We start from the raw sequence: 11,044 nt of genomic DNA on the forward strand, positions 1-11,044 counted from the left end.
ATATACAGATATACCAATAAGGTATACAGATATACCACTTGGGTTTCACATTTATATTTTAGCATCTTTTTTTCTGTAGCAACTAGATGTAAATGCATCCCACTTTTATATACTAAAATAGAAAATAAACAGATTCTTATTGAAAACACAAGTAGCCATATAAATTTGTTGCCAAAAAGTAATTTGGCAAAGAATCATTATACCAAATATATGTCTAGTGCAAGAAATGCATTTTATTTCTTTGCAATTCAAATGCTATGATTCTACGATATATGAGTTCTATGAAAACATTGAAGCATTATATCAATCTCTCTTTGGAATATTTCGGCATGTTCTCCGGTTGTGTCCTTTTCTCCCGCATAGTGCACATGTAACTGTATTTCCTTCCCAGCCTCCTATGCCTCTCTTCTTTTTAGGTCTTCCTGGTTTGATTTTTCCTTTTGGTGGCAGTACCACCTGCGAAGAGACATGTTCTGGAATTTGCCACGTTGTTTCATCAGGCAAAGGATTTACTGGTATCTCATATGTTCTCAGCAAGTAGTCTATGTTGTAGTAATCCGAGCAATACTTGTATGAATCCATATGGAAGTTTTGTATAACTGCCATTGCATGTGGACATGGAATATCGTCTAGCTGAAACCTCCCAAAAGTGCAGTTTTCTTCATGTAGGCACACCACATTTCTTGTTTGGCCATCAATTACTAAATGTAAGAATTCAGTTGATGGCAACACCTAGTATAATTTTAATTAAGAAAAGTCATTAGCTATATGAAGTAATAGTATTTTTCAAATAACAATATTCAGTTGTTTAGTGAAATCACTAAGGTAAAAAAGTAAAACTACAGTACATGCAGTGTTTTTATGATTTTGAAAATGCATACCGTCATCGTCTGTGATAAGATAGTATTATCTGCCAATATTTTTTCATACTTTGCACCAATCTTCATAAATGATTCCACTGCATCCTTCCGATTAGTGTAATTCCATTTTTGAATCAATGTTGTCATAAAGTCAAGCAAATTCACAACTGGGAGGTCTCTTGCGTGCTTTGTTTGCTGCATTTACTGATTCCGCAATCTTCAATGTCATGGTCATAGTTCTATTTGCCTTGGAATGCGCCCGGGACCATTTATCATATCCAATATCCATCAGGTATGTTTTCACTCTACTATCAATATCTTCTAACTCTGCCATATGCCTGTTGAATTCTTCAACAGTGTATGCTCTTGCTAACGCAAAGTATACTTCTTTGATTTGTTTTTGGCTCTTCCTGAAGTTTGTCTTTATGTTGTTCCACAGATGGAACATACATGCACAATGAGGGACTTCTGGATAGACAATTGAAGTTGCTCTCCATATACCATCATGCCTGTCTGATACATTGCACATTCCCTCTCTTTGTCCATAGGTTTCTCTGAACTGCACGAAGAACCACTCCCATGATGCATCATTTTCCGAATCAACAATTGCATATGCGGGAGGTAGAATTTATCCTGTAAACCCAAAGAACAAAATATCAATTACAACACACTATATTAATTTAGCATTTCATATAGTAATATAGTCATAGGTAGGTGCAGGTGTGTAGAAAAATAACTATATGCTCTGTTGGTATACTTGTATACCATACTGGTATCATATAATATTTGAAAATCTTTTTTGTTTCTTTAACTGAATGTAATTAGATTGTACACACAATATTAATTTAGTATTTCATATAGTAGTATAGTCATAGGTAGGTGCAGGTATGTAGCAAAATAATTATATACTCTGTTGGTATACTTGTATACCATACTGGTATCATTTAATATTTGAAAATCTTTTTTGTTTCTTTAACTGAATGTAATTGGATTGTATTCTTACCCTCTGCGTCTTGCGTGGAAGCCGTGAGTATGGTCCCTCTATATGTTGACTTTAAAAAACTTCCATCAACTACAACTGTTGGCCTACAATAGATCCATCCTCTAATCGATGCATATATAGCTACAAGAAGCTCCCATCTCCTTCAGTGTATAGTCGTGTCACTGATCCTGGGTTAGCGTACTCTAACATATAAAGATATGTTGGTATTTTCTTGTATGACTTACTTGGTGTTCCTCTCAACAATTGCATTGCTTTTTCTTTTGATCTCCATGCTTGCATGTAGCTTAAGTCCATACCATATGCTTTATGGATGTCTTCTGGATATCTGTTGGTGTATATATGGTTTTCGGGTCAACAAGTTTATCTTGTACCACAGCTGCAACAAAAGCTGAGACAGCTTGCTTTTGTGAACAAAATCTCTTATCAGTTAAACAACTGTGGACAGAATTGAAATCTGTCACTTTGAAAAGATTTGATGCTCGCAGGCTTGATGCTTTAAGTCTCCAAGTGCATCTTTCATCCACGCATTCAAGGGTATACCTGTTTATCATACAAATACAGTTATGTATCATGTTTTATCGATAAAAAACACACACAAAAATTCGTACAATTATATACTCACATAGTATACTCATATAGCATACCTATATACTGTATCAGTATCATATTTTGCTGATAAAAAACATAGACAAAGCAGCACAATTTTATACTCACATAGTATACTGATTTAGCATACATATAACTATATTGGTATTATGTTTTACTGATAATAACAAAGACAAACCAGTACAGTTATATACTCGCATAGTATACTGATATAGCATACTTATATACTATACCAGTATCACTAATAAAAAACACAGACAAACCAATACAATTCCATACTCGCATAGTATACTGATTTAGCATACTTATATACTATATAGGTATCACATAGTTTTTTACTTGAAAACATGTAGACGAACCTTCTTGGGCATGATTTATTAACCCGATATTGACATTTTTCTCTAACGGCATACTGTTTCATAACGAGAGCCAGCAGGTTCTTGTCTTTGTAAATTTGTCCTTTTTCAACTTTTTGATGAAATTGATCAGTTATGATGTTTGCATCATCAAGTTCTAAACTGGTGTCATCTCCTTCTTGCACATCAAACGTACTAATCATATCAGTGCTTTCAAATTGTGCAATTTCTGATGAAATTGGAGCAACATCGAAACTGGAGGTGCTTGCAGCTATAGTATTTTTAGCAAACGACACACACAGGGGAAGTGTTGTCATCCCCGCACTTGATTTTTTCAATTCCATGTAAACACTAACACTCATATCGCTGCAAATTGTAATTGGTGGATATCCTTGAGCAATAGCATACTGAATAACTATTGTGTTACTGTTCTTTTGCAGTTGCTTTGCGATTTCTCTAAGAAGTTGTTCAAATTTTCAATAGGTCTTTATTAGAATTGCATCAACATGAAAATTAATGAAATTATTGTTATCATCCCATTCTCCACTATGCTGCAACAGATTGGTATATTTTCCATGATTCTGAAGCTATAATCACTTTTATGTCCAAAATTGAATCTCAACAATGCAAATTTCAACAGTGTTGATGTCAAATATTGAATTTCAACAAAGGATTTTTCGAAATCAAACCTCTAGATCTCCAGATCTCCAAACCGAGAATAAAATTTTCAGCTAAAAATTCAGAAGTTTGAGCGCTAAACTTCTGTAATACTTATAATTTTTGACATTCAGCTTTGCCAGCGAAATCAAAATCCGAAAACAAGATGCGAATCAGCATCTTCGATCTGTTTTTTCACACTTAGCGATCTTCAAATTAGGGGATGTCGGTGGAAATCTCAATTTTGTGCGCTTATTTTCTGAAATTTTGAGCAGCTTTTGGGTTTTTATAGGTAGGGCATTAAGCGTGGGGTAGTTATTTTGATATACCCGTTTGTTTATTAAATGGATAGGAAATTGTAATTATTTAATGGATATAATTCTTTTATGGGTAGAACATGGTAAATAGTTTTACTTTTACAGGTACTCCCGTCTTTTCCCCTATATTTTACGGGAGCTCAACTAGTAATTGGGCTACATGCACGATGCATATTGCGTAGTAGCATCCAAATTCTTATATAAGGCAATAGCCGCTAGGGCTATAGGATTCATCATCTATACGTATTTTTTGTCGCTGAGATGGCCCAATGTATGGATGCTGTTCCCTGTTAAGATAAAGAAAAACAACTCAGAACTAATTGGAAGAGGGTGAGTATTACTATCATATATGGATCTTTAATTGTCTGTGCTATTGCAATTTTGACGAAAAACCCTATTTTAGTTGCAAAGTTAAGCCTAAACCTGAAGAAAAGCTTGTTAAAGCAAACTACGCTGTTGATTTATCAGATGTTTCAACTAAAGATTGTGAATTTGCCTCGATCCAAGGAAGAAGGAAATACCAGGAGGATCGAGTAACATGCAACCTTGATCTTAGTATTCCTTTCTTTAGACCCAATGATGGCGGCCTAGATGTGGTAAGCGTTGGCGCTGTTGCAGTATTTGATGGTCATATTGGATCGGCTGCTAGTGACATGGCGTCAAAGCTCTTTTTGGAAAAGTTTATCCTTAAGAGTTACGCTGAACAATCTTCTAACTATATGGAATTCCTAAACTCATCATTAGTTGAAACCATTGAGGAAATTGATGCAGAATTCTCTAAGGTAGCTCTTGAACATGAACTTTATTCGGGATCTACTGCAGTTGTTGCTGTTATATATAACAATAGTCATGTTTTAGTAGCAAATGTTGGCGATTCGAAGGCGTTTATTTGCTCTGGTTCTTCGGTGAAGGAGTTGACGAGAGATCATAATGCATATAGGTTGGAGGAGAGGGCTAGGGTTGAAACTTCTGGAGGAGTATTTACTCATAGTTATAATAATAAGGTTCCTGATCTCCTAATGGGACACTTTCCCATGACTCGAGCTATAGGCGATGTTTTTTTGAAAAAATATGGCATTATTGCTACTCCAGAGGTGACTGATTGGCTACATTTAACTTCAGAGGATGAGTTTTTGGTGGTGGCTTCTGATGGAATATTTGAAAGCTTAAGTCCCCAAAAAGTTTGTGACTTTACAAATGAGGCAGAGGACAATTCTGATACAGCATTATTGGCTAAACAACTTGTTCAGAAAGCATTTTTAGAAGGCAGCAGTGATAATTTATCTTTTGTTTTGGTTCAATTGGGAGTAGAGAGGGTTTCTCCTGTAATTGATTATTTTTGAGCTGTTTTTGGTTCCCTTGATATCTAGAAGTTTTAGAAAAATCTTAGTGCTGTCTAGGCAAAAGTTGGCCTTGGTGGGTTTAACAAAGTAGAGGTAGGCCGAAGAAGTATTGAGGAGAGTTTATTAGGCGGGCATGGTAATAGGAGAATGTAAAGGTCGAGAATTAGGGTAGAGTTAGTGGGTAGTCGTGAGTTTTCCTTGTCCATACCAGTAGTGTTAGTCTTATACTTTCTTATTTTTAGATTTCTATTACTACCTATTGTTTCCCTTGTTTCGGTTTTCTTGCTATTTTGCTGTTATTATTGCATGTTGCTACCGCTTCTTTTTCATACTTTCTTGAGCCGAGGGTCTATCGGAAACAGACTCTCTACCTGCGCAGGCTAGAGGTAAGGCGTGCCTACCCGTTACCCTCCCCAGATCTCACTTATGAGATTACAGTGTGTTTGTCATTGTTGTTGTCGTCGTCATTGTCGTGGAAAAAGTTGGTTTGTATTTATTGAATACCAGCATAGAATTGTAGTTGAAACTCTACTCTTGTTGAGTAGTAAAAGTATTTCCACAGTAAGTGAAAAGTTGACAATTCATTTTCTGTCTGTACATTCTTGTATGCTTGCTCTTAAAAAATAGTTAGTAAAACTACTTAAAAGGAACTGAATGTTATCTGAAAAGTCATAAGGACAAAAGGTAACTCTAATTTGGTAACCAAAGAGAATAACAACACTGTTTCATATTTTATACAATACCCTGTTAACAAAATACCACCTGGGAAAGGACAGGAGCATCTGTCCATTTGTTTTATAGGCTCCTAATGCCAACTTAGAATCTGTCCTAAAAAAAAAAAAACAAAAGGAAGTAAACATACTCTGGTGGTCAGAATAACATTTAATTCTCATGTATTGAGTGACTACAATTGAAATACAATGCATACAGATGAATTATTCAAATGATGAAAATGAAAAATAAATAAAGAAGAGGAAAACAGATACTATGAGTGTTTACAAGGAGGAAGAGGAGCTCCACACAGGCCATGATTTCCCAGAAATGCAGACTTTGGAATATTGGCTTTGTGGGGAGGGATTCGACCGCTTAGTCGATTTTCTGACACATCAAATTCTTCTAGCTCTTTCAAATTCAGAACTTCTTCTGGTATTGCACCTTCCAAATCATTATTTGAAAGTAAAATTGTTTTCAGTTCCTTGGCATTCCCAAGCTCTTTTGGAATTCCACCTGATAGTCCAGTTTCTGCTAGTTTAATCTCCTGCAAGCTTGTCAAGTTTCCAAGCGATATCGGTATGTGCCCTGTCAATGGATTGTGTGACAAACTAAGTGAAACAATAGATGCCATCACTGGTTCATTTCCACTGTTTTCATCTAATGGTCCCTTGAACATGTTGTATGCAAGATTAATAGAATTGTAGCGGCCGAGAGGATCCTGAAAATTCTTTGAGAAAATTGCTCTCAAGTTGCCTGAGAATTTATTGGAATGAAGATCTAGATCCATCAGCAGTGACAGGTTCCTGAATTCATCAGGGATTGATGAATGAAAGGCGTTGTTCGACAAATTCAAGAATGAAAGGCTGGTCATATTTTCAATCCATTTAGGTAATTTCCCAGTCAAACCATTGCTTGATAAATCAAGTGTTGAGCATGATGATGAAGCCAACCAACTAGGGAGCTGCCCTCTGATCCCAGTCTTCGCCAAAATAAGCCGAAACACTTTTAGTTTCTGAAACCAATTTGGTATTCTTGAAAGCCCCAGAGGATTGAATGACAGATCCAATGTCTGTAACCTCACTAGTTTTACAAGCTGATGAGGAATTTCACCACTTAGCTTATTTCTTGACAAGTCTAGTGTTTGGAGGCTTTGTAGATTGCCAAAAGTTGATGGGATTTTGCCTGTAAAAAGATTATTGGAAAAGAACATGTCTGTGAGAGTTGCAAGATGTCCAAGAGTTGCAGGAAGTTTCCCACTGAGTTTGTTGTTCTCAAATATTAGCCTTTGGATTTTTGGAAGATTGCCAATAGAAGGTGGGATACTGCCACTCAGCTTGTTCTCGGATAAACGGCAGAATATCAATGAGCTAAGACCAGATATCGATGAAGGAATGTTTCCTTTCAGTTGGTTTTGATTCACATACATCAGGACTAATTTGGAAAGATTTCCAATTGAATTTGGAATCTTTCCAGAGAACTGATTTTCAGACAAATCAATGTATTCAAGATTCTTGAGCTTTCCTATACTTTCTGGAATGCTTTTAGAAAACTTATTGTGACTCATATCAAGCTTTGTTAGTGATAATAAATTCCCAATTGAAGATGGTATTGGACCTGAAATTTGATTTCCTGAAAGACCAAGTTCAGATAGTGAAAGGAAACCATCAAAAATATTTGAAGGAATAGCACCAGAAAGTGTATTATCACTGAGATAGAGCTTCTTCAACTGATATAGATATTTAAACGTGACAGGTATAGATCCCGTGAGCTTGTTTGTATCAAGAAAGAGGTAACTCAAGCGCGATAACTTGCCATATTCAGGTGGAATTGACCCTGTCAAGTCCTTGAGATTACTAAGATCAAGCAATTCAAGAAAAGAAAGTTTGGACAGAGAAGGAGAAAGAGTTCCAGAAACTGAAGTATCGATAATGAAGTCGTCGCCTGAAGAAAGGCCAGGGCGAGATACATTGACAACCCTGCCAAAGGAATCACAAGCAATACCTTCCCAAGATTTACAGCAATCAGTTGTAGATGTCCATGTTTGAAACAATTTTGAAGGATCAAAGGTAATCTTTTGCTTGAATTCTAACAATGCTATTTTATCTACCAGATGACAAGCTTCTAACTGACATGGAACAAAAAGAATGTAAAAGAAGATGAACAAGAAAGTTTTTCTCTGACCCCAGATGCCCATAAGTGTTCTATGATTACCAGACTTGAAAATAATGTACATGATTAAGGTTAGGAAACTGGATGTGTATTGAATTTAGGGTAGCTGTAACCAGTTGCCTCATGCGGTTTGAGTAGATTAGACTGGTAGAATGTATTAGATAGGTCATGCACTTAATAAGAGTATGTTGCTCCTATTATTTAATTGAAATTCTTTTCACTTAGAACACTATCTCTATTACTTTGAGTTGGCAATAGATGACTTAAAATGCGGAACGCGGTCGCTCGATTAGTGAGGATTTATATAGCATGTATAGTCATTGACCTTTAACCACTATAGATAATAGCAAAGTTACAATACTATTATTATTGTCACATTAAAATAATCAAATTTCTTATTACATTAAAGTAACCGAGTTATGTGTGAATTGCAGAGAAATTATTTTAAGATCTTCTTGACCACTTTTTCTTTTCTATTCTTTTTCTGCATTTTGTCTGGTGCTTCTAGTGGAATCTAACTACGATCAGTACTATCCTCCAAGCAAACGAGTTATTAAGTAGCCAATGACAAACGAACCCGGTTAACCCATATGATTCTCCTTACAAAAGTCCAAATAGAAACCACCTTACAGCAAATCTTGAAAACCACGACTGTTAGTAACATATTTAGCATTATTATTGTGTGAATTATGTAAATTAGATTTTCTTACGGATATAGTACTGTTTATTTTAACTCATCTATACACAAGTAATGTATGGCACCGTTATTGAGTCTTGGAAGCAAGTGGGAGATGACTCATATTGCCCGAAATGGTATATCAGGGATCATGTAAATTATAGGATAACCAGCAATCAACTTGCTGTTGAAAATGAGGTGGGGAATGGAAATGGTGGATCATTACCAAATGCGGATCCAGGATTTGAAAGTGACAGGAGAATCACTATCGAATAAAAATTTGAGCAAATGTTGGAGCGGGAATTGAACTCGAGCAGCGTATTAAAAGTTAAGTTGTACCCTCCTAAATCAACCAATGCAGCTGCCTAAGCTTTAAGTTTTAGGGTGCTAATCAAATTATATACCTATTATTTAAGATATATACACATATATACATATTTCTTTTTCCTACCTAAGGGTAGGTCCGTCTCTGGATTCATGACCCTTAGGCCCAGTGGAGTAAGCAAGAGTTTGTTCTGAGTCGTGTGTGCCTATTATCGTAACTTATGTTTGTATTTAGTGTTTGGTGTGGAGCAGTAGAGGTTCTAAAACTATACTACTTCTCTTATATTGCTTTTTTTTTTTGTTGGAATCCCAGGAAATTTCGCAACCGCTACAGTTTTTGCCACAACTTTGGCCCTTTGAGTGAGCACTCTATGGCGAGTGCGCACTAGGTAAACTCCTACTGTGTAATAGCCTGCAAACCACAAAGGTAATATTGATATTTACTTTGCATTATTTTCAAGTAGTGCTAATTTTTCGCGTGACGCCTTTGTTGAAGGGTGTCTCCTTAGGCCTACAGGGTCCCATTGGATAGTGCAAATAACCAGGATTAGAACAGTTCAGGATATGCTCATAATTGCTTATGGTGGAGTTACTTGAGCTTAGCAATGGAAAAATCATTCCTACTTGATTCAAGGACCTCTTTCTCGTGAAGGATTTTCTGAGTTTTATAAACACTAGTAGTGCAGTTGCCTTTGATAATAAATGTTGACGGTGTTGAAATGTTAAATTTATTATTTTGACTTCTCTAATGCAGCTTGATTTCAAGATTGGAGGCTTGACTATTCTAACCCATGATATCAAATAGGAATTTTTAACTCCTGTAGCAAAGGTTAACACCTTATTTATTTTAAATAAATATCATTTAAAAAAATTATATTCTATAGATACGTTTTAATGTTTATAGCAAAATATCTAATTTTGGTTACCTCCTACCCCTAAGCCACTAAATACGCTATTCAGTTACACTATTTTCTTTCTCTCTCTACTTTGATACATGCCATTCTCTTCTCCCATTCCTTGAAAACACGACGGAGTTTGGGGCTGAGCAACTTGATTTTCTGTTAATATATTTCAATGTATTTTCAACGTATCACGCTGTATTTTCATGTATTTCATTGTATTTTTTTTCATTGTAATTCAATGTATCCCGCTGTATTCTATGTATTTTATTGTATTCACTATCTCGTTATATGCCATGAATGTATTCGTATTTTCTTTTAATTAATATAATTTATGTGTTCAGATGTATTATATAATTTCTCTGAAGATTGCTATGTGTTTGGGGTATTTTTCGGTTGAGAATCTTTTTTATAACCGGAAATACAAATTTTGTGTGTTATAATTGAGTTTGTTAAGTTATATTAGGAGTCTATTATGTTAATTGATTTACTTTTCGTTTAAAAACAGTGTAATTCCCTGTTTCACGCCGTGAATACAGTTAAATACAGTCGAATACAATAATCTGTCCAGCTGTAATCCCATATTTCACGCCATGAATATAGTCGAATACACTCGAATACAACAACTGATTAGCTGGACTTCCCTGATTCACGCCTATTTTTGCTATTGTATTCATGAATACAGTAGCTTAAATACATCTAATACATCTTATAACAACAGAAAACGTATCTGCAATCCGTAATATAGCAAATGGTATTTATAGATAACTAATTACCACTAAAAGATAGTGATTTATAAAAATTTCTCTATAAAATACTACTAGAAAGTTTTATCTGAAGGGTGATAACTAAAACCAGTCCATTACAAGAAAGCTAGAAGTAATAGCTTAGATTCTACGTTTTCATATTAATTAAGATTTCCCCTGTCCTGAATATAGATTTAATTCTCTTCCATATTGCATTAATAATAAGCAAATGTTACTTAATTCCTAAGGGAAATTGCACTCATTACTCCATCTATTCCAAATCTTTTGTCTTTTTGGACTCGCTTGTTAACAGAAAAGTTGATCATTACAAGTTAGTAACATGGAGTAGTATTTGTTCGGAAAAGCATGTGGGA

The 11,044-nt window shown here is 35.3% G+C and overlaps 3 protein-coding genes and 1 long non-coding RNA gene across 6 annotated transcripts; 2 read left to right on the forward strand and 2 right to left on the reverse strand.

Annotated features, from left to right (window-relative positions):
- Positions 1–303: 303 nt before the first annotated feature.
- LOC109212696 lies at positions 304–887 on the reverse strand. Its single transcript, XM_019376367.1, has 2 exons — positions 882–887; positions 304–732 (listed from the first exon to the last, which is right to left on the reverse strand). Exons 1-2 carry the CDS (start codon positions 885–887, stop codon positions 304–306), a joined length of 435 nt encoding a protein of 144 aa, XP_019231912.1.
- Positions 888–4,076: 3,189 nt separating this feature from the next.
- Positions 4,077–5,142, forward strand: LOC109212697 (putative protein phosphatase 2C 76). Its single transcript, XM_019376368.1, has 2 exons — positions 4,077–4,129; positions 4,203–5,142. The coding sequence occupies exons 1-2, from the start codon at positions 4,077–4,079 to the stop codon at positions 5,140–5,142; spliced, it is 993 nt and encodes a 330-aa protein (XP_019231913.1).
- A 707-nt stretch (positions 5,143–5,849) lies between these two features.
- Positions 5,850–8,297, reverse strand: LOC109212703 (probable leucine-rich repeat receptor-like protein kinase At1g35710). 3 transcript variants are annotated; one of them, XM_019376373.1, is made up of 2 exons: positions 6,142–8,297; positions 5,850–5,965 (listed from the first exon to the last, which is right to left on the reverse strand). In XM_019376373.1, exons 1-2 carry the CDS (start codon positions 8,087–8,089, stop codon positions 5,868–5,870), a joined length of 2,046 nt encoding a protein of 681 aa, XP_019231918.1. In that variant the 5' UTR covers positions 8,090–8,297; the 3' UTR covers positions 5,850–5,867. The 3 variants fall into 3 exon arrangements, with proteins under 3 accessions (XP_019231918.1, XP_019231921.1, XP_019231919.1); XM_019376376.1 differs by having other exon boundaries at positions 5,884–5,970; positions 6,142–8,296; XM_019376374.1 differs by lacking the exon at positions 5,850–5,965 and having other exon boundaries at positions 6,007–8,296.
- A 775-nt stretch (positions 8,298–9,072) lies between these two features.
- On the forward strand, positions 9,073–9,792 carry LOC109212699. Its single transcript, XR_002065902.1, has 2 exons — positions 9,073–9,414; positions 9,522–9,792. It is a non-coding gene; the product is annotated as an uncharacterized LOC109212699 (long non-coding RNA).
- Positions 9,793–11,044: the final 1,252 nt, after the last annotated feature.

The sequence above is a fragment of the Nicotiana attenuata genome, unplaced genomic scaffold, assembly GCF_001879085.1.
Source record: "Nicotiana attenuata strain UT unplaced genomic scaffold, NIATTr2, whole genome shotgun sequence".
Taxonomy (NCBI): Eukaryota; Viridiplantae; Streptophyta; class Magnoliopsida; order Solanales; family Solanaceae; genus Nicotiana; species Nicotiana attenuata.